The 24,068-nt window shown below is 51.2% G+C and overlaps 1 protein-coding gene across 1 annotated transcript; it reads left to right on the top strand.

The window, feature by feature from the left end:
* The first annotated feature begins 9,206 nt into the window (after positions 1-9,206).
* On the top strand, positions 9,207-23,533 carry LOC117441308 (activating molecule in BECN1-regulated autophagy protein 1B-like). The gene is given in 9 exon segments (XM_034077500.2): positions 9,207-9,406; positions 10,952-11,010; positions 13,868-14,051; positions 15,917-16,089; positions 16,426-16,492; positions 16,779-17,599; positions 17,601-18,056; positions 19,511-19,597; positions 23,242-23,533. Coding segments are annotated over 9 exon segments (2,163 nt in total). The 5' UTR covers positions 9,207-9,274; the 3' UTR covers positions 23,426-23,533.
* The last annotated feature ends 535 nt before the right edge of the window (positions 23,534-24,068 follow it).

The raw sequence follows: 24,068 nt of genomic DNA, 5'->3' as shown, positions 1-24,068 counted from the left end.
CTGCAGGAGCTCTGAGAGCACATCGTGCTGCCTTATGCTGTGCTACTCGTAGTTTGTTTAAATCTTTTTCAGCAGCACTCGACCATATAACCAAACAATACTCAAGCTGCGACAGAACCAAAGCATCCAGAACCTGTATACTGACTAGGGATGCCAGCGATTATTCGAATATTCGCTACAGTCTCCATAATCGAATATTATTTTTAAAAATCGATTTTATTTATATTTATTTATTTTTTTCTGGCTTAGTTTCAACCAAAATATATATAAATATGGTGTGTCAGTGGTCACACCACCAGTTTGTTTTACTGTAAACTTGGAGGAAGCCTGCGCAGAGCAGACTGCTGCTGCAGCAGCTACACACCGACCCCGCCCCCCCTCTCCCTCACACGTGCGACTAAAGATGAACAAAGCGGCAGGTAAAAAGAGTTCCTCCTCGTGGAACTACTTCGAACTTACAAGTCCAAAGGAAGTTAAATGCAAGCTCTGCGAAAAGACGTTGGTCTATCACAGCTCAACCTCAACAATGCGTTGGCATTTGAGTGGAAGCACGCCAGAGAGGTTACAGAGAAAGACGCAGCACAGCCGGCCATTACCAACTTCACTTCAAGGCCACGTCGAGGTGATGACATGCATGTTTGTTGTTTGTTAAACATGTTCCAGTAAAGACCCCCCGCGGGGGGGGGGGGGGGGGATCGGTCGAATAATCGATTATTATTCGCCAGGGCTGCCGAATAATCGATTTTGATCATGGTCAGTTTCTGGCAACCCTACTACTCACATCCATGGGCAAATACTTTACAATTCTTTTTACAAGTGCCACACCCCTTCCCATTTGACATACAACATTATCAAGTTATTTATGATCCAGGGTTATACCTAGCATGTTGTCTCCTTGACCTGTTCAATTTCAATATGGTTTAAAGGTAGTTCACCTTTTAACTGGTGATTTGATCCTATTAATAACGATTTAGTTTTCCCCGCATATTATTTATGACCCACTCTGATATCAGTCGTAGATCTTTATTCATAACACTTGTCAACTCTCTTGTAGCTGATGCTGCATAATATATTGTTGAGTCATCTGCATACAAAGTGGTCCCAAACAACTACCCTGAGGTACTCCACAAGTGACTGTTTTCATCTTTGAGAGACTTCCATTAAAAAAAACAGTTTGACTTCGATTTGTCCGGTAACTTTCTAACCACCTCAGCGTTTCCAAATGAAAAGCATATTGTTCCAGCTCGTGCAACAACAAAGAATGGTCGATGACATCAAAAGCAGAACTAAAATCGAGTAGTACTGCACCCACTAGCTGCCTATTCTCTAGTTCGCCCTTCCAGTCATCTGTCAGGTGTGTTAAAGCGGTGCAGGTGGAATGGCCAGGTCTGTAAGCACGTTGATACACGGTGTTAAGGTGGAATGGCCAGGTCTGTAAGCACGTTGATACACGGTGTTAAGGTGGAATGGCCAGGTCTGTAAGCACGTTGATACACAGTTTTAAGGTGGAATGGCCAGGTCTGTAAGCACGTTGATACACGGTGTTAAGGTGGAATGGCCAGGTCTGTAAGCACGTTGATACACGGTGTTAAGGTGGAATGGCCAGGTCTGTAAGCACGTTGATACACGGTGTTAAGGTGGAATGGCCAGGTCTGTAAGCATGTTGATACACGGTGTTAAGGTGGAATGGCCAGGTCTGTAAGCACGTTGATACACGGTGTTAAGGTGGAATGGCCAGGTCTGTAAGCACGTTGATACACGGTGTTAAGGTGGAATGGCCAGGTCTGTAAGCACGTTGATACACGGTGTTAAGGTGGAATGGCCAGGTCTGTAAGCACGTTGATACACGGTGTTAAGGTGGAATGGCCAGGTCTGTAAGCAAGTTGATACACGGTGTTAAGGTGGAATGGCCAGGTCTGTAAGCACGTTGATACACGGTGTTAAGGTGGAATGGCCAGGTCTGTAAGCACGTTGATACACGGTGTTAAGGTGGAATGGCCAGGTCTGTAAGCACGTTGATACACGGTGTTAAGGTGGAATGGCCAGGTCTGTAAGCACGTTGATACACGGTGTTAAGGTGGAATGGCCAGGTCTGTAAGCACGTTGATACACGGTGTTAAGGTGGAATGGCCAGGTCTGTAAGCACGTTGATACACAGTTTTAAGGTGGAATGGCCAGGTCTGTAAGCACGTTGATACACGGTGTTAAGGTGGAATGGCCAGGTCTGTAAGCACGTTGATACACGGTGTTAAGGTGGAATGGCCAGGTCTGTAAGCACGTTGATACACGGTGTTAAGGTGGAATGGCCAGGCCTGTAAGCACGTTGATACACGGTGTTAAGGTGGAATGGCCATGTCTGTAAGCACGTTGATACACGGTGTTAAGGTGGAATGGCCAGGTCTGTAAGCATGTTGATACACGGTGTTAAGGTGGAATGGCCAGGTCTGTAAGCACGTTGATACACGGTGTTAAGGTGGAATGGCCAGGTCTGTAAGCATGTTGATACACGGTGTTAAGGTGGAATGGCCAGGCCTGTAAGCATGTTGATACACGGTGTTAAGGTGGAATGGCCAGGTCTGTAAGCACGTTGATACACGGTGTTAAGGTGGAATGGCCAGGTCTGTAAGCACGTTGATACACGGTGTTAAGGTGGAATGGCCAGGTCTGTAAGCACGTTGATTTAAGGTGGAATGGCCAGGTCTGTAAGCATGTTGATACACGGTGTTAAGGTGGAATGGCCAGGTCTGTAAGCATGTTGATACACGGTGTTAAGGTGGAATGGCCAGGTCTGTAAGCATGTTGATACACGGTGTTAAGGTGGAATGGCCAGGTCTGTAAGCATGTTGATACACGGTGTTAAGGTGGAATGGCCAGGCCTGTAAGCATGTTGATACACGGTGTTAAGGTGGAATGGCCAGGTCTGTAAGCACGTTGATACACGGTGTTAAGGTGGAATGGCCAGGTCTGTAAGCACGTTGATACACGGTGTTAAGGTGGAATGGCCAGGTCTGTAAGCATGTTGATACACGGTGTTAAGGTGGAATGGCCAGGTCTGTAAGCATGTTGATACACGGTGTTAAGGTGGAATGGCCAGGTCTGTAAGCATGTTGATACACGGTGTTAAGGTGGAATGGCCAGGTCTGTAAGCATGTTGATACACGGTGTTAAGGTGGAATGGCCAGGTCTGTAAGCATGTTGATACACGGTGTTAAGGTGGAATGGCCAGGTCTGTAAGCACGTTGATACAGTGTTAAGTTTGTTACCTTCAAAGTGTTTTTGTATTTGATTGAAAATTATTCTCTCCATTATCTTTGCTAACGCTGGTAATAAACTTATTGGACGGCTATTTGTACCAGAAAATGGTCCGGCTGGATTTTTTGCAAGTGGAATAATTGTTGCTATTTTCCATGCCTGTGGGCAAATACATTTATCAATACTCAGATGTATAATATGGCAGATAGGCTCTGCAACAACATTAGCAACATATCTAAGAAATGATCCACTAAATGATCCACTCCCGGTGGTTTATCATTTACCGAGCAGACATTCAACATCTGTCATTGTCACTTTTTCTATTTTAAATGTACACTTCTTATTTTTCACAATGAAATCCTTTATTAGAAATGTGGAGTTACCATTTATAGTTTGATTCATATTTCTCCTCAAATGTTTCACTTTATCAAGAAAGTGATCATTCAGATGAAAAAAGCAATTTGTGCTGGTTTTGTCAAAAATTTCCAAAATCCACCTCCAGATCTGTTGAGGTGGATGTCGGCTTACGGCCCGTCACGCCATTCACTAAGCTCCACCGTGTTTTCGTCGTCCTTTATCTCTTTCATTTTATTTCCACAATACAACTGTTTCTCTTTGTATTTAATGCTGTCACATAATTCCTTAGCCTTCTATAATCTGCCCACCTGACTCATAACTTGATGAGAGCTGATGTGTTGCATCGTCTCTTTGTCTCATTAGATCCCTTAACTCCTCGTCCAATCAGGGCGCTCTGAAGTCCCTTACAGTCTGCTTTCTAAGTGCAGCATGTTTATCAATCACCTGCTTGAATAACTAATGAAAGACATCGAGGGCATCGTCTGGATCGACATGTTTCCAACATCTCTTTTGAACATCCTGTATACATGACGCTTCACTCAGTCCTTCATTGATCTCCTCACGGTGACTTTGGGTCCAGCTTTCTTTGTGTTTCTCACGGTATGATCAGAACCCCTGCTGGAGCTGACGGACCTGAGAACATGCATGGCTGCAACGAGTAATATATGATCAATACAGGTTGCGCTGTCTGACCCGTCTTCCTTTCTGCACACCCTGTAGTTCAGTCGCCACTCGTACCAAGTGACACGTAGCTATTGTCTGCAGCTTGTTTTTAAGGCGCAGTGCAACATCTTCCAGTCAATGTTTAAATCTGATAAAATAAATCTCTCTGTGAAGATCACAAACTTTGCCTCACATTCCACATCATTGGTCTAAATAAATGGAGTTTGCGTTTGGAGGTCTGTAGCAACATCCTCCCAACGAAGGTTTCAAGTGAGGTCAATTCATGTGCAACCAAAGTACTTCAATATCAGCAGACATGAGATCACGTCTCACTTTCGCTGGTGTTTGCTTTGAATGTATACCGCCCCCCCCTCCATCTGCTTTCCTGTCCTTTCTAAACATGCTATATCCATCAATGTGCACAGCAGCGTCACTACACGCGTCGTCTAAGTGACTTTCAGATATTGCTAACAGATGAATACCACATATAATATCTCCTCTATCTCAGACACTTTATTTCTTAAACTACATGTATTGATGTGAGCCAATTGAAACCCTTTACTTGGTAACTTCTTCAACATCAAGATGGCAATTTAAATGTTATCTCTTTTCCACTTCCTATCAAAATGAGAGCTGAACTAAAACATACATGTAACAAAACTTCAACCGCACACCCTCACATACACAACCCAACGTGTGTCTGCACTGGATTGCTCTACATGTGCAGACTCCTCGCTCAGTCAGACGAGCCTCCCGGTGCAGACTCCTCGCTCAGTCAGACGAGCCTCCCGGTGCAGACTCCCTCGCTCAGTCAGACGAGCCTCCCGGTGCAGACTCCCTCGCTCAGTCAGACGAGCCTCCCGGTACAGACTCCTCGCTCAGTCAGACGAGCCTCCCGGTACAGACTCCCTCGCTCAGTCAGACGAGCCTCCCGGTGCAGACTCCCTCGCTCAGTCAGACGAGCCTCCCGGTGCAGACTCCCTCGCTCAGTCAGACGAGCCTCCCGGTGCAGACTCCCTCGCTCAGTCAGACGAGCCTCCCGGTGCAGACTCCTCGCTCAGTCAGACGAGCCTCCCGGTGCAGACTCCTCGCTCAGTCAGACGAGCCTCCCGGTGCAGACTCCTCGCTCAGTCAGACGAGCCTCCCGGTGCAGACTCCCTCGCTCAGTCAGACGAGCCTCCCGGTGCAGACTCCTCGCTCAGTCAGACGAGCCTCCCGGTGCAGACTCCTCGCTCAGTCAGACGAGCCTCCCGGTGCAGACTCCTCGCTCAGTCAGACGAGCCTCCCGGTGCAGACTCCTCGCTCAGTCAGACGAGCCTCCCGGTGCAGACTCCTCGCTCAGTCAGACGAGCCTCCCGGTGCAGACTCCCTCGCTCAGTCAGACGAGCCTCCCGGTGCAGACTCCTCGCTCAGTCAGACGAGCCTCCCGGTGCAGACTCCTCGCTCAGTCAGACGAGCCTCCCGGTGCAGACTCCTCGCTCAGTCAGACGAGCCTCCCGGTGCAGACTCCTCGCTCAGTCAGACGAGCCTCCCGGTGCAGACTCCTCGCTCAGTCAGACGAGCCTCCCGGTGCAGACTCCTCGCTCAGTCAGACGAGCCTCCCGGTGCAGACTCCTCGCTCAGTCAGACGAGCCTCCCGGTGCAGACTCCTCGCTCAGTCAGACGAGCCTCCCGGTGCAGACTCCTCGCTCAGTCAGACGAGCCTCCCGGTGCAGACTCCTCGCTCAGTCAGACGAGCCTCCCGGTGCAGACTCCTCGCTCAGTCAGACGAGCCTCCCGGTGCAGACTCCTCGCTCAGTCAGACGAGCCACCCGGTAGCTCCCAAACATCTTTAGATAATAGCATCAAATAGATTCATGGTAACGTCTCGCGACACTAGATCTAATCAATACATCACAATTACGTTTTAGGAGGAGTAAACAACAATAGAGACAAGTTGAAATGTGTCTCTATTCAAAATCTAATAAACATAAATTCATCCTCGCAGATGATGAAGTAAATAACTTCAAATAAATGAGTAGATAACTCTCAGACCAGAGACTATTGGCCCACAAGAAAATAAAACAATTGCGGAGTTCACCGAAACTGCAACAATTCCCATTTTCATAATACAATTACTTTCTTCTCCTATATGTATAATCATACCCTCTATCAGGTCCTGTCCATCAGGTCCATCAGGTCCTGTCCATCAGGTCCATCAGGTCCTGTCCATCAGGTCCTGTCCATCAGGTCCATCAGGTCCTGTCCATCAGGTCCTGTCCATCAGGTCATGTCTATCAGGTCCTGTCTATCAGGTCATGTCCATCAGGTCCTGTCCATCAGGTCATGTCCATCAGGTCCTGTCCATCAGGTCCATCAGGTCCTGTCCATCAGGTCCTGTCCATCAGGTCCTGTCCAGATGGTCCTGTCCATCAGGTCCTGTCCATCAGGTCTAAACACTAACCAGGCTTGGTGTGGTTCTGTTTAGTTGTGCCTTGCTTTGACCGTCCGTTCACTGTCACTGATCATTGTGGAGAGAGGCAGACGTGTTGTTTTGTATTACAGCAGCTATCGGATGGAATCAATGCATGGGCTGCACAGGTTGTCGGGTCCGACTATCACAAGTAGAGTCATAATAAAAATACGCTGGTAAAATGTGCCTCTAGAAAACGGTTAATGCCACAATAGGATAGCAATAACAAGTAGTCAGTTTAGCTTCGGTTGCTATGCCAACATCACCCATTGTATACCAGAGAAACTTTCATAACAGCGTTGTGATGCCAAACAGTGTCAATTCAGACTGACACACATTCACTTAGGCTAAGGGGAGCTGGGGAAATGCATCAGCTGCTTGTGTGAGTCGGACAGTGAATACTTTAGAGCGGCCGCTGCAGTGTGAGCTACCGGGAGCTAACGGGAGAATACACTCCCGTGGAAGAGCCGCACTGCAGCGGGAGCTAACGGGAGCTAACGGGAGAATAAACTCCTGTGGAAGAGCAGCACTGCAGCGGGAGCTAACGGGAGCTAACGGGAGAATAAACTCCGTGGAAGAGCAGCACTGCAGCGGGAGCTAACGGGAGAATAAACTCCCGTGGAAGAGCTGCACTGCAGCGGGAGCTAACGGGAGCTAACGGGAGCTAACGGGAGAATACACTCCGTGGAAGAGCAGCCAGCACTGCAGCGGGAGCTACCGGGAGCTAACGGGAGAATACACTCCGTGGAAGAGCAGCCAGCACTGCAGCGGGAGCTACCGGGAGCTAACGGGAGAATAAACTCCCGTGGAAGAGCAGCACTGCAGCGGGAGCTAACGGGAGCTAACGGGAGAATAAACTCCGTGGAAGAGCTGCACTGCAGCGGGAGCTAACGGGAGCTAACGGGAGCTAACGGGAGAATAAACTCCCGTGGAAGAGCTGCACTGCAGCGGGAGCTAACGGGAGCTAACGGGAGCTAACGGGAGCTAACGGGAGAATACACTCCGTGGAAGAGCAGCCAGCACTGCAGCGGGAGCTACCGGGAGCTAACGGGAGAATACACTCCGTGGAAGAGCCGCACTGCAGCGGGAGCTACCGGGAGCTAACGGGAGAATACACTCCGTGGAAGAGCAGCCAGCACTGCAGCGGGAGCTACCGGGAGCTAACGGGAGAATAAACTCCCGTGGAAGAGCAGCACTGCAGCGGGAGCTAACGGGAGCTAACGGGAGAATAAACTCCGTGGAAGAGCAGCACTGCAGCGGGAGCTAACGGGAGCTAACGGGAGAATAAACTCCCGTGGAAGAGCTGCACTGCAGCGGGAGCTAACGGGAGCTAACGGGAGAATAAAGTCCCGTGGAAGAGCAGCACTGCAGCGGTCGGTAAATGCTGCAGAAACACATTAATAAACAATGAACCACGGCACTCTGGAGCAAAGCATCAGGGTGGAGAAGTCGTTATTCAATTTATTCTGGCTTCGTGTGATTAAAAGCAACACGATCATCGACCCGACGCATTTGTTGTTGTTGTTATGAGCGCCGTAGTGGCTGCCGTTGGGGAGCAAATCAGCGATGTAAACGGTGACGTCATGACGCAGCAGCGGCAGCACCAGTCGGGCTCTGGGCGGTGTGAACAGAGCGGGAGCTGAAAAGGGAAACCGGAGCTGAACCAGAAAAGCTCTGGCTCGGAGTGTGAGCGTTGTGATCAGCTGTTTCAGCGCAGTTCTCCAGTGAGGGGGGGGGGGTCTCCCTCCGCAGCCGGTTGGCGTAGTTTTGGCACAAGTTCCGTTGTACAGACCGACGTTAACAGCAGCTCTGTCTGTGCACACGGAGACCGACTCTGTCGTCCGGGGATCTAACCGCCTTCTGGAAAAGCTTCACAAGTACGTCGGTACGCAAATGCGCTTTGTGACACAAGTGACGGTACGCATTTCAGATTACCACATACCCTGCTTACCAGTTATGTGCACCCCTGTGCCGGAGCCATATTATTACTATGATATGGCTCTGCCCTGTACTACAGCGAGAGTATTCTGCGTCGGGACTTCCTGCAACAACACCACGCCGTTATCAAAGATGTTCTATTGAGAAGACGATCACTACGTGACAAAAGTGTTCAAAACCGTGGCGACTGAAATCAGTCTGACTAACTGCTGTCTGTGTTTTACTCCGCCAGTTGGCAGACTTTATTTTGCTTACTTTAACATCATGTGTCATGGTGGGGCTAAGCCATTTCTCGGTATGGGTGCAGCCTACCCCAGCCATACCCTGGCGCTGCCACTGGTGGCACGTATGGGGCGGGCCATTCTGCACATGCGTTGAATGCGTTAAATATTTTAACGCAATTAATTAAAAAAATTAATTACCGCCGTTAACGCGATAACTTTGACAGCACTAAATTGTATATATCTGAGACCTGTAATATGCCTAAAAATAGCATGTTAGGAGACCTTTAACACCCCCCTCTCTCTCCCTCCCTCCCAGCCTAGACTCTGCATGGCGAGGTTCTGGTGGCGGCGGGAGTGAGCAGCCAGTCAGACGAGGCCCTGTAGCATCATGGCGTCCCGTCAGAGGAGCTCTGTGCGGATCCTGTGCAGCCGGGAGAGAGGCTCCCAGTCTCTGAGCTCCCAGAGGCTGCTGCAGCTGGTGGTGGAGGAGAAGGTTCGCTGGATGAAGTGGCAGAGTCAGGTGGGTACAGGGTCTCCGTTCACTGGGGGGTCAGGGGGGTACAGGGTCTCCATTCACTGGGGGGTCAGGTGGGTCCAGGGTCTCCGTTCACTGGGGGGTCAGGTGGGTCCAGGGTCTCCGTTCACTGGGGGGTCAGGGGGGTACAGGGTCTCCATTCACTGGGGGGTCAGGTGGGTACAGGGTCTCCGTTCACTGGGGGGTCAGGTGGGTCCAGGGTCTCCATTCACTGGGGGGTCAGGTGGGTACAGGGTCTCCGTTCACTGGGGGGTCAGGGGGGTCCAGGGTCTCCGTTCACTGGGGGGTCAGGTGGGTCCAGGGTCTCCGTTCACTGGGGGGTCAGGTGGGTCCAGGGTCTCCATTCACTGGGGGGTCAGGTGGGTCCAGGGTCTCCGTTCACTGGGGGGTCAGGGGGGTACAGGGTCTCCGTTCACTGGGGGGTCAGGTGGGTACAGGGTCTCCGTTCACTGGGGGGTCAGGTGGGTCCAGGGTCTCCATTCACTGGGGGGTCAGGTGGGTACAGGGTCTCCGTTCACTGGGGGGTCAGGTGGGTCCAGGGTCTCCATTCACTGGGGGGTCAGGTGGGTCCAGGGTCTCCATTCACTGGGGGGTCAGGTGGGTCCAGGGTCTCCATTCACTGGGGGGTCAGATGGGTACAGGGTCTCCATTCACTGGGGGGTCAGGGGGGTACAGGGTCTCCATTCACTGGGGGGTCAGGTGGGTCCAGGGTCTCCATTCACTGGGGGGTCAGGTGGGTACAGGGTCTCCATTCACTGGGGGGTCAGGGGGGTACAGGGTCTCCGTTCACTGGGGGGTCAGGTGGGTACAGGGTCTCCATTCACTGGGGGGTCAGGTGGGTACAGGGTCTCCATTCACTGGGGGGTCAGGTGGGTCCAGGGTCTCCATTCACTGGGGGGTCAGCTGGGTCCAGGGTCTCCATTCACTGGGGGGTCAGGTGGGTCCAGGGTCTCCATTCACTGGGGGGTCAGGTGGGTACAGGGTCTCCATTCACTGGGGGGTCAGGTGGGTACAGGGTCTCCGTTCACTGGGGGGTCAGCTGGGTCCAGGGTCTCCATTCACTGGGGGGTCAGGTGGGTCCAGGGTCTCCATTCACTGGGGGGTCAGGTGGGTACAGGGTCTCCGTTCACTGGGGGGTCAGGTGGGTACAGGGTCTCCATTCACTGGGGGGTCAGGTTCTGAAGCTTTCGGTGGAAGCGTCAGCCAATCAAATCATATGCCAGTACAAGCTCTAGCCAATCAAACCGCTGCTTGTGTGTCAGGGGCGGGAGATTCGTGTGATTGGTTGTTGGTCGAGCTTCAGACACGCCCAGCTCCAAGCTGTCGTGTGGGCGGGCCGTTACACCTCCATGAGATCGCAAGTAGTGTCAGTGAGTGTCATCGAGGGAACATCCAATTTCCTGCACGTTTTCCCCTGATGGAAACGGTGGAATCCAGGACTTTGTTTGTCTGTTTGTTTGTTTGTTTGTTTGTTTGTTTGGAACGAAACGTGACTTTAACCGAGTTTGAAATGCTCTGTGTTTCTGACAGAAAGTGGAGCTGCCGGACAGCCCCCGCTCAACCTTCCTGCTGGCATTCAGCCCCGACAGGTGAGCATCTGCCTGTCCAACTGTTCACCTGGAACCTGAACACATCACGGGGTATCCAGCTGTTAATGCCCCTGGAACCTGAACACATCACGGGGTATCCAGCTGTTAATGCCCCTGGAACCTGAACACAACACGGGGTATCCAGCTGTTAATGCCCCTGGAACCTGAACACAACACAGGGTATCCAGCTGTTAATGCCCCTGGAACCTGAACACAACACAGGGTATCCAGCTGTTAATGCACCTGGAACCTGAACACAATCACAGGGTATCCAGCTGTTAATGCCCCTGGAACCTGAACACAACACAGGGTATCCAGCTGTTAATGCACCTGGAACCTGAACACAACACAGGGTATCCAGCTGTTAATGCACCTGGAACCTGAACACATCACAGGGTATCCAGCTGTTAATGCCCCTGGAACCTGAACACAACACAGGGTATCCAGCTGTTAATGCACCTGGAACCTGAACACATCACAGGGTATCCAGCTGTTAATGCACCTGGAACCTGAACACATCACAGGGTATCCAGCTGTTAATGCCCCTGGAACCTGAACACATCACAGGGTATCCAGCTGTTAATGCACCTGGAACCTGAACACATCACAGGGTATCCAGCTGTTAATGCACCTGGAACCTGAACACATCACAGGGTATCCAGCTGTTAATGCACCTGGAACCTGAACACATCACAGGGTATCCAGCTGTTAATGCACCTGGAACCTGAACACATCACAGGGTATCCAGCTGTTAATGCACCTGGAACCTGAACACAACACAGGGTATCCAGCTGTTAATGCACCTGGAACCTGAACACATCACAGGGTATCCAGCTGTTAATGCACCTGGAACCTGAACACATCACAGGGTATCCAGCTGTTAATGCCCCTGGAACCTGAACACATCACAGGGTATCCAGCTGTTAATGCACCTGGAACCTGAACACAACACAGGGTATCCAGCTGTTAATGCACCTGGAACCTGAACACAACACAGGGTATCCAGCTGTTAATGCCCCTGGAACCTGAACACATCACAGGGTATCCAGCTGTTAATGCACCTGGAACCTGAACACAACACAGGGTATCCAGCTGTTAATGCACCTGGAACCTGAACACAACACAGGGTATCCAGCTGTTAATGCACCTGGAACCTGAACACAACACAGGGTATCCAGCTGTTAATGCCCCTGGAACCTGAACACAACACAGGGTATCCATCTGTTAATGCACTTGGAACCTGAACACAACACAGGGTATCCATCTGTTAATGCACCTGGAACCTGAACACATCACAGGGTATCCAGCTGTTAATTCACCTGGAACCTGAACACAACACAGGGTATCCAGCTGTTAATGCACCTGGAACCTGAACACAACACAGGGTATCCAGCTGTTAATGCCCCTGGAACCTGAACACATCACAGGGTATCCAGCTGTTAATGCACCTGGAACCTGAACACATCACAGGGTATCCAGCTGTTAATGCACCTGGAACCTGAACACAACACAGGGTATCCATCTGTTAATGCACCTGGAACCTGAACACAACACAGGGTATCCAGCTGTTGATGCCCCTGGAACCTGAACACATCACAGGGTATCCAGCTGTTAATGCACCTGGAACCTGAACACAACACAGGGTATCCAGCTGTTAATGCACCTGGAACCTGAACACATCACAGGGTATCCAGCTGTTAATGCACCTGGAACCTGAACACATCACAGGGTATCCAGCTGTTAATGCACCTGGAACCTGAACACATCACAGGGTATCCAGCTGTTAATGCACCTGGAACCTGAACACATCACAGGGTATCCAGCTGTTAATGCCCCTGGAACCTGAACACATCACAGGGTATCCAGCTGTTAATGCACCTGGAACCTGAACACATCACAGGGTATCCAGCTGTTAATGCACCTGGAACCTGAACACAACACAGGGTATCCAGCTGTTAATGCACCTGGAACCTGAACACAACACAGGGTATCCAGCTGTTGATGCCCCTGGAACCTGAACACATCACAGGGTATCCAGCTGTTAATGCACCTGGAACCTGAACACAACACAGGGTATCCAGCTGTTAATGCACCTGGAACCTGAACACAACACAGGGTATCCAGCTGTTAATGCACCTGGAACCTGAACACATCACAGGGTATCCAGCTGTTAATGCACCTGGAACCTGAACACAACACAGGGTATCCAGCTGTTAATGCACCTGGAACCTGAACACAACACAGGGTATCCAGCTGTTAATGCACCTGGAACCTGAACACAACACAGGGTATCCAGCTGTTAATGCACCTGGAACCTGAACACAACACAGGGTATCCAGCTGTTAATGCCCCTGGAACCTGAACACAACACAGGGTATCCAGCTGTTAATGCACCTGGAACCTGAACACAACACAGGGTATCCAGCTGTTAATGCCCCTGGAACCTGAACACAACACAGGGTATCCAGCTGTTAATGCACCTGGAACCTGAACACAACACAGGGTATCCAGCTGTTAATGCCCCTGGAACCTGAACACAACACAGGGTATCCAGCTGTTGATGCACCTGGAACCTGAACACAACACAGGGTATCCAGCTGTTGATGCAGTCCTTAAACCTTATCACGAGTCAGCATTTCAGCACTTCCTGTTCACACAAGCGGAAGAGATTTTAACGTGTTCTACCCGTAACCTACGTCAGTAAATACCCCAACGGGTGGATTGAATAACGGAGACGCTGCCTTCAGGGTCCAGTACAGAAACACGACGTCCCTGCGGCTCTGAATTAGTTCCATACAGCATTGGCTCATGTTGTTGAAGTGTTCCTTAATGATGTCACTGCGTCTGCTTCTCAAAGGACTCTCATGGCCTCCACGCATGTGAACCACAACATTTACATAACGGAGGTGAAGACTGGGAAGTGCCTCCATTCCTTGGTGGGCCACCGCAGGACCCCCTGGTGTGTGACCTTTCACCCCACCATCCCCGGCCTGGTGGCCTCCGGCTGCCTGGATGGGGAAGTCCGGATCTGGGACCTGCATGTGAGTGATGGGGTGTGTGTGTGTGTGTGTGTGTGTGTGTTAGGGCTGTGCAATTTAATCGATCTTGCGATATATATCGATATTTAATTTTCCGAGAAAGTATCGATATTTCAGCCGCGGGTATCGATACATTAAGTCTGATAACTGTGTTCGTTATTCTCGCGTCCAGGAGAGAAGCTTTAAAAAGGAGACTGAGTCTCTGAGAATGTTCAAATGTATACTTTAATTAATAAACAGCGCGGTAATGTTACAGCAGAAGAAGGTTCAGTCAGAAGAACAGCTGTTCTGGCTCTCGTGAGGGAGGAGAGCGAGCTCCACCTCTCCAGCTGTTAAATATCCTCTGCTGAATCCTCCCTGGGGGCCGGTGGGCGCTGCTGGGGATCGGCCCTCCACGTCTCCAATGGTCGTTGTTGCGCATTACAGAGGATTCAGACATTGCACATTAAATATATAACTAAACACGCCTTTTCTCCTCCTTATCTCTTTCATGACTTTTCATTTAATACATTTTAAACGCTGTAATCAATACTCCAAGAATACCTCACGGCTGGTATCATTTCCGGATGTTGTCTCGTGCTACCCACGTCTGTAAACAAACGTTTTCAAATAAACTGTACCTTCATTTAATATTCAGCAATAATAATATCTCTCGTCTCTAGCTGTAGTGTTGAAATCAGTAGGTGTCGGTGCGCAGCACTCCGTGTCATATCGCTACTAAATGCACCTCTATAGGAAATGGTATATTAGCCACATGCTAAATGCTAACCGGAGATGAAGGATTTTCAGAATAAAAGCTCAACAACTGGTTGTGCACAAGAAGTTCTGGTTTTTCAGTATAAAACAGCATTTAAACTGACGGTATGTTCAAGGTACTTCATGCCATCAAAACATTGATTTTAATTTCTAACAAGTCCCGTTCAAGTCCCCGTGTTCCCCACCTGCTGCACCTTTCCATTCTCCATGGTGATGCTGCACTTTACAGCTGCAGTTTGCACTGTGTCAATAAATGAAACTATTTTCTCACCACACCTTTTGATTCATTTTGTCCAGCGAGCTGCAGACGCTCTGTCAGAGCCATATATTGTATAATGGATGCTTTCAGTTGAATGAATTCAACCCAAGTCACTGGAACACTCACAAGATGTCACCAGATCCCACTGGCCCTTTAAAGTCTTTCAGAAAATGATATAAGTGTATCGAATCGTATCGTTGGCTGAATATCGTGTATCGAATCGTGAGATTAGGGTATCGCTACAGCCCTAGTGTGTGTGTGTGTGTGTGTGTGTGTGTGTGTGTGTGTGTGTGTGTGTGTGTGTGTGTGTGTGTGTGTGTGTGTGTGTGTGTGTGTGTGTGTGTGTGTGTGTGTGTGTGTGTGTGTGTGTGTGTGTGTGTGTGTGTGTGTGTGTGTGTGTGTGTGTGTGTGTGTGTGTGTGTGTGTGTGTGTGTGTGTGTGTGTGTGTGTGTGTGTGTGTGTGTGTGTGTGTGTGTGTACCAAGTCTCCACCAGGTCTGCTGGTTGGCCCACACGTCACACGCCCACACGTCAGTGTGTCCTCACCGAGCAGCTGCTCTCTGTGTCTCTGTCTCTCTGTGTGTGTGTCTCTCTCTCTGTGTCTCTGTCTCTCTGTGTGTGTGTCTCTCTGTCTGAGTCTCTCTCTCTGTGTCTCTCTGAGTCTCTGTCTCTCTCTGTGTCTCTCTGAGTCTCTGTCTCTCTCTGAGTCTCTCTGTCTCCGTGTGTCTCTGTCTCTGTGTCTCTCCGTGTCTCTCCGTGTCTCCGTGTGTCTCTCACAGTAGGTGTGTGAGGGGCTGGGAGAGTAACTGTGTGTGTGTGTGTGTGTGTGTGTGTGTGTGTGTGTGTGTGTGCAGGGCGGCAGTGAGAGCTGGTTCACTGAGAGCAACGTGGCCATCGCCTCGCTGGCCTTCCACCCCACCGCCCAGCTGCTGCTCATCGCCACCAACAACGAGCTGCACTTCTGGGACTGGAGCCGCCCGGAGCCCTTCGCTGTGGTGAAGACGGGGAGCGACACGGAGAGAGTGAGGTGAGGCGCACACACACACACACACACACACACACACACACACACACAGAGAGAGAGACGGGGAGCGACACGGAGAGAGTGAGGTGAGGCACACACACACACACACACACACACACACACACACACACACACACACACACACACACACAGACACAGAGAGAGAGACGGGGAGCGACACGGAGAGAGTGAGGTGAGGCACACACACACACACACACACACACACACAGACACAGAGAGAGAGACGGGCAGCGGCACCAAGAGAGTGAGGTGAGGCACAGTTATACCCAGAGGGAGGACGTCAGGCACTCACTCACCTGTTTGTGTTTCTGTCTCCAGGCTGGTGAGGTTCGATCCGCTCGGGCACAATCTACTGACGGCCATCGTGAATCCGTCCAATCAGCAGGTGAGCAGCGCCAACGTGTGTGTGTGTGTGTTTGTATGTGCGTATGTTGATGTGTGTGTGCGTGTGTTTGTATGTGCGTATGTTGATGTGTGTGTGTGTGTGCGTGTGTGTGTGTGTGTGTGTGTGCGTGTGTGTGTGTGTGTTTGTATGTGCGTATGTTGATGTGTGTGTGTGTATGTGCGTATGTTGATGTGTGTGTGCGTGTGTGTGTGTTTGTATGTGCGTATGTTGATGTGTGTGTGTGTGTGTGTGTGTGTGTGTGTGTGTGTGTGTGTGTGTGTTTCAGAGCGAGGAGGACTCGGAGGTCCCGATGGACAGCGTGGAGATGCCTCACTTCCGGCAGCGCTCCTTCCTCCCCTCTCAACCTGTCCGCCGGACCCCCATCCTGCACAACTTCCTGCACATCCTGTCGTCCCGCCCCCCCCCGGGGGATCAGCCCCGCCCCCTGGGGGACGCCATCACCAACAGCAGCGTGGCAGAAACTCCCAGCATGCCTCTGTTCTCCGAGCGCCCCCCTCCCCCTACAGGTTGCACTCAGCACCTGGGTTTAATGTGTCTGTGCAGCCGCTGTTCCATCAACCGTCCTCCCCCTGAAGCCCCTCCCCCTTCCTCGTTCTCATCGGCACGTACGGAACCACGTCCAGAAAGAAGCTCCGCCTTCACATCCGTGTACTACAGCGCAGGCTCCTCCCTCAACCCCCCTCCCCCCCCTGCTGAGCCCCCCAGGAACACACCTGATTGGACGCGTAACCTGCTGAGTATGAGAGAGGGGGGAGGGGGGGGCGTCTCCATGCTGCCCCCTCGCACCTCCTCCTCCTCCATCAGCCTGCTGTCGGTGCTCCGTCAGCAGGACGCCCCCCCCCCGGTGTACACCTCTGCCTCCGAGGGGGGGCGGGGCTTCCCCCCCCAGGACACAGTGGGCACCAGCAGCGGGCACCACCCGTTCTGGGACGGTTCCCGTGGAAACACCGCCTCTTTCCGCAACGTTTTACAATGCAACCTGAGCCGATACTTCCTCGAATTCGACCGAATGCAGGAGCTGGAGCCCAACTCGGATCAGCTTTTAAACAACAACCTGGAACCCGAGAGACCTGGACCCTCTTCTGCCCCCCCCCCCCACTATCATCCACTACCAGCCCCCCCTCCCACCGCCCCCTCCGCCCCCCGGCGCCCCCCCTCCGACCCCCAGAGGTCACCTGAACAGATGCAGGGCGTGCCACAACCTGCTCACCTTTAACCACGACTCCCAGCGCTGGGAGAGAACCAGTCAGACGTCCAGCACATCGGAGCCCCCGCCCCCCCCCTCCTCCTCCTCCCCCCCTGAGGAGGTTCCGCCACCGCCCCCCCCGGAGCCCCCCAGCGAGGCACCCCCCCCTGCATCAGCCTTCCCCATCGCCCCGACCCCTGGCCCATCAGCAGAGCAGACGGTGGGGCTGGTCTACAACCAGGACACGGCTCAGTGGGAGCGGGTGTACCGGCAGCCGGCCGCCAGCAGGGTGCCCCCCCCGGAGGCCTTAAGCCAAGAGATGCCTGTGGACCCCCCCGACGAGGACTCACTCAGGAGGTACCGATACTTTCATATCATTCTATTCACCAAACATTACTCTAAAAATGATCCAGCGTTTCTTTTATCCGTATCTCAGATTTGTGTTGAAATCCTGAATGTTAGAATATTAGATACCTGGAGAGATAGTGGATGTTAGATACCTGGATGTTAGATACCTGGATGTTAGATACCTGGATGTTAGATACCTGGATGTTAGATACCTGGATGTTAGATACCTGGAGAGATAGTGGATGTTAGATACCTGGATGTTAGATACCTGGAGAGATAGTGGATGTTAGATACCTGGATGTTAGATACCTGGATGTTAGATACCTGGATGTTAGATACCTGGATGTTAGATACCTGGAGAGATAGTGGATGTTAGATACCTGGATGTTAGATACCTGGATGTTAGATACCTGGATGTTAGATATCTGGAGAGATAGTGGATGTTAGATACCTGGATGTTAGATACCTGGATGTTAGATATCTGGAGAGATAGTGGATGTTAGATACCTGGATGTTAGATACCTGGATGTTAGATACCTGGATGTTAGATACCTGGATGTTAGATACCTGGATGTTAGATACCTGGATGTTAGATACCTGGATGTTAGATACCTGGATGTTAGATACCTGGATGTTAGATACCTGGATGTTAGATACCTGGATGTTAGATACCTGGATGTTAGATACCTGGATGTTAGATACCTGGAGAGATAGTGGATGTTAGATACCTGGATGTTAGATACCTGGATGTTAGATACCTGGAGAGATAGTGGATGTTAGATACCTGGATGTTAGATACCTGGATGTTAGATACCTGGAGAGATAGTGGATGTTAGATACCTGGATGTTAGATACCTGGATGTTAGATACCTGGAGAGATAGTGGATGTTAGATACCTGGATGTTAGATACCTGGATGTTAGATACCTGGATGTTAGATACCTGGATGTTAGATACCTGGATGTTAGATACCTGGATGTTAGATACCTGGATGTTAGATACCTGGAGAGATAGTGGATGTTAGATACCTGGATGTTAGATACCTGGATGTTAGATACCTGGATGTTAGATACCTGGATGTTAGATACCTGGATGTTAGATACCTGGATGTTAGATACCTGGATGTTAGATACCTGGAGAGATAGTGGATGTTAGATACCTGGATGTTAGATACCTGGAGAGATAGTGGATGTTAGATACCTGGATGTTAGATACCTGGATGTTAGATACCTGGATGTTAGATACCTGGATGTTAGATACCTGGATGTTAGATACCTGGATGTTAGATACCTGGATGTTAGATACCTGGATGTTAGATACCTGGATGTTAGATACCTGGATGTTAGATACCTGGATGTTAGATACCTGGATGTTAGATACCTGGATGTTAGATATCTGGATGTATTTAAACTAATTAAATATAAATCATTGTCTTCCTTCTCTCTCTCTGTTTCTCCCCCGCAGACGTTTGTTGGAATCTTCTCTGTTATCCTTATCTCGCTACGACATGTCGGGATCCAGAGACCACCCCATCTACCCTGATCCTGCCAGGTAAACATATACAATAAGTATAATCCATACAGCATAGTATCAAGCTTTTGCTTTGGGCACAGCGCAAAGTTAAGCTACATGACGTTAAGCTACATGACGCTTAAGACATGTATACAACAAAACAACAAAAACAATGCCATCTCCTTTTCAGAAACAACAAAGGGGACATTTTTGCAGACACAAAACTGGGTTATTTACATAAAATAGCTTTTTAATCTCGTGGCCATGGGATCGGAGGGAAGTCAGAGCAAAGATGGAGTCAGGTTTAGACACCTTTACATCAAAGGTGTGGAATTATTTTGGATTTCTTAACCAGGAAGGGAAGACGGACATGATGCATGTGATTTGCAATATATCGTATCTCAATACTTAGCATATCGTAGAATCGCAATCCTGTCGTATCGTGGCTTAGTATCGCGATAGTGTCGTATCGTGGGGAGCCTGGTGATTCCCAGCGCTAACTATTACATTACATTTCATTTAGCTGAGGCTTTTATCCAAAGCGACTCACAGTCAGTGCGTTCCACCAGGAAGACACAACCTTGAAGAAAACAGAATCATAAGTACATCAGGCTTCATAGAGCCAAGCATCTCAAGTGCTGCTCAACTGGCTTTAGAGGAGCCAGTCCTTTGTTAGTATATAAGTGCTTTGTTAGCAGTTCTATCCTCGAGGTGGAGTGGAAGGAGATGAGTCTCAGTCTGGAAGGTGTGTGAGCTTTCTGCTGTCCTGATGTCAGGGAGCTCGTTCCACCATCTTGGAGCCAGGACAGCAAACCCACGTGTTCCTGCTGATGGGACTTGGGTCCCCCTCGCAGCGAGGGTGCAGCGAGCTGATTGGCTGATGCAGAGCGGAGTGCACGTGCTGGGTGCACGGTTTAACCATGTCCTGGATGTAGGAAGGGCCAGATCCATTCAGCATGGTACCAAGCACCAGGGTCTGGAAGTGGATTCTAGCAGTTACCGGAAGCCAGTGGAGGGAGCGGAGGAGCGGGTGGAACATTCAGGAAGGCTGAAGACCAGACGAGCCGCTGCATTCTGGATGAGCTGCAGAGGTCGGATGGCACATGCAGGTAGACCAGCAGGAGGGAGCTGCAGTAGTCTAGGCGTGAGGTGACGAGAGCCTGGACCAGAACCTGCGTGGCTCTCTGGGTCAGCTGGGGACGCGTCCTCCTGATGCTGGAGAGCGTGTATCTGCAGCAGCGGGTTGCAGCAGCGATGCTTGCAGTGAAGGACAGGTTGTTATCTAGGGTCCCACCCAGAGTCCTTGCAGTCTGAGTCGGGAAACAACAGAGGGGCCGATGTTGATCGTCAGGTCAAGAGAGGGACAATCTTTTCCCGGAAGGAAAAGCAGTTCAGTTTTGTCCAGGTTGAGCTTGAGGTGATGAGCAGACATCCACTGAGAGATGTCAGCTGGACGAGCAGAGATGCGAGCGACGACCTGGGTCTCTGAGCGGGGGAAGGACAGGATCCATTGGGTCGTCAGCGTAGCAGTGGGATGAAAAACCATGCGGGCTAATGACAGATCCGAGCGAGTTTGTGTACAAGGAGAAGAGGAGGGGACCGAGGACAGAGCCCTGAGGGACCCCTGTAGTTAATCGACAAGGGTCGGACTCGGACCCTCTCCAAGTGACCCTGTAGGTGCGGTCTTTGAGGTATGAGGTGAGGAGGGAAAGAGCAGAGCCTGAAGGAGGATCTGATGGTTCACCGTGTCGAATGCAGCAGACAGGTCCAACAGGATGAGGACAGAGGAGAGGGAGGCTGCTTAGTGTGCAGTTCCTCAGAGACAGCAAGGAGGCCAGTTTCTGTGGAGTGACCTGCCTTGAAACCAGACTGGTGCGGATCCAGAAGGTGGTTCTGATGGAGAGAGCAGGAGAGTTGTCTAAAGACAGGACCGGGAGGAGAGAGACAGGCCTGTAGTTTATAACATCAGACGGGTCGAGAGTGGGTTCCTTCAGGAGAGGGTTTACTCTCGCCTCCTTGAGAGTGTGTGGAAAGTGACCAGAAGTTAGAGAAGTGTTGATGAGATGGGTGAGAAACGGTAGAATATCAGGAGCGATAGTCTGAAGGAGGTTTGAAGGGATAGGGTCCAGAGGACAGGTGGTAGGGCGGGCAGAGGTCACGAGGGTAGGAACCTCACCTGGAGAGAGAGGGGAGAAGGAGGTCAGTGTGCGGGTGGAAGGAGGGTCTGGAGACCCAGCGTGAGGAGAGGGGAGTCAGAAGAAGAAGAGCGAATATCATCAACCTTTTTTTCAAAGTGGTTAACAAAGTCGCTTGACAGAAGGGAGGAGGGGCTTTGGGGGGGTCCAGGAGGGGGGAGGGGCTTTGGGGGGGTCCAGGAGGGGGGAGGGGCTTTGGGGGAGTCCAGGAGGGAGGAGGGGGAGGGGCTTTGGGGGGGTCCAGGAGGGAGGAGGGGGCTTTGGGGGGGTCCAGGAGGGTGGAGGGGCTTTGGGGGGGTCCAGGAGGGAGGAGGGGGCTTTGGGGGGTCCAGGAGGGTGGAGGGGCTTTGGGGGGGTCCAGGAGGGAGGAGGGGCTTTGGGGGGGTCCAGGAGGGAGGAGGGGCTTTGGGGGGTCCAGGAGGGTGGGAGGGGCTTTGGGGGGGTCAGGAGGCGGAGGGTGGCTTTGGGGGGGTCAGAGGGAGAGGGGCTTTGGGGGGGTCCAGGAGGGGGGAGGGGGTTTGGGGGGGGTCCAGGAGGGAGGAGGGGCTTTGGGGGGGGTTCCAGGAGGTGGAGGGGCTTGGGGGGGTCCAGGAGGGTGGAGGGGCTTTGGGGGGGGTCCAGGAGGGTGGAGGGGGCTTTGGGGGGGGTCCAGGAGGGAGGAGGGGCTTTGGGGGGGTCCAGGAGGGAGGAGGGGCTTTGGGGGGGTCCAGGAGGGTGGAGGGGCTTTGGGGGGGTCCAGGAGGGAGGAGGGGCTTTGGGGGGTCCAGGAGGGAGGAGGGGCTTTGGGGGGGTCCAGGAGGGAGGAGGGGCTTTGGGGGGGTCCAGGAGGGAGGAGGGGGCTTTGGGGGGCTTTGGGGGGTCCAGGAGGGAGGAGCGGGCTTTGGGGGGGTCCAGGAGGGTGGAGGGGCTTTGGGGGGGTCCAGGAGGGAGGAGGGGCTTTGGGGGGGTCCAGGAGGGTGGAGAAGATGGAAAATAGTTTTTTGGGATTGGAATAGGAAGATTGGATCTTATCTTGAACTATAAGTAATAATAACACTCTTTTCACCGAGGGCCACATACAGAAAGATATACGAAGGGCTGGGCCGCTCACCAGAGGTTTATCACCCCGTAGGTAAAGGATGCTTGAGACTTGAACATGCTGTAAGAAATGCTCTCCCGGGGGTTCACTTCATTTAGTTAGCAGCTCATTCTTCAAACAGAAGCTTCAGGTTATAATAAGAGGAAATATGAAGCGTCCATTTCGAGGTCGTCAGGCACACGTGTTATTTGCTTTTCTCGTATCGACTTAGATTTGTTAGAACATGTTTTCAACTTGAATTGACTGAATGTATTTGTGGGCTTATTAACACATGAATACTGTGTAATATATGTGAACATATATATTTAAGAAAGCAGAAGTTTGTTGGACTTCAGTCATTATACATTTGAATGAGCTGAGGGGCCGTAGTTCGGACCCCCTGATCCAAATGAACCTCCCCTCGCCCCCAGGCTCTCTCCCGCTGCGTACTACGCCCAGAGGATGATCCAGTATCTGTCGAGGAGGGACAGCATCCGCCAGCGCTCGCTGCGCTACCAGCAGAACCGCCTGAGGGCCATGTCCTCCTCCTCCGACTCCCCCAACCCCCCCAGCGCCATGGACAGCAGCGACGTGGACTTCGAGGAGCTCGAGTGAGTTTCAGTCTCTCGTTCAGATCTCAGGAAACGAAAGTCAGCTCTATTGTCAATCTTTAGTTTGTGTGTGCAGAGAGATCTTTAGATTGTGTGTGCAGAGAGATCTTTAGATTGTGTGTGCAGAGAGATCTTTAGATTGTGTGTGCAGAGAGATCTTTAGATTGTGTGTGCAGAGAGGTCTTTAGATTGTGTGTGCAGAGAGATCTTTAGATTGTGTGTGCAGAGAGATCTTTAGATTGTGTGTGCAGAGAGATCTTTAGATTGTGTGTGCAGAGAGATCTTTAGATTGTGTGTGCAGAGAGATCTTTAGATTGTGTGTGCAGAGAGATCTTTAGATTGTGTGTGCAGAGAGATCTTTAGATTGGTGTGCAGAGTAGATTGTGTGTGCAGAGAGATCTTTAGATTGTGTGTGCAGAGAGATCTTTAGATTGTGTGTGCAGAGAGATCTTTAGATTGTGTGTGCAGAGAGATCTTTAGATTGTGTGTGCAGAGAGATCTTTAGATTGTGTGTGCAGAGAGATATTTAGATTGTGTGTGCAGAGAGATCTTTAGATTGTGTGTGCAGAGAGATCTTTAGATTGTGTGTGCAGAGAGATCTTTAGATTGTGTGTGCAGAGAGATCTTTAGATTGTGTGTGCAGAGAG

The sequence above is a fragment of the Pseudochaenichthys georgianus genome, unplaced genomic scaffold, assembly GCF_902827115.2.
Source record: "Pseudochaenichthys georgianus unplaced genomic scaffold, fPseGeo1.2 scaffold_1668_arrow_ctg1, whole genome shotgun sequence".
Lineage (NCBI taxonomy): Eukaryota > Metazoa > Chordata > Actinopteri > Perciformes > Channichthyidae > Pseudochaenichthys > Pseudochaenichthys georgianus.
This window is presented reverse-complemented; position numbering and strand designations above follow the sequence as displayed.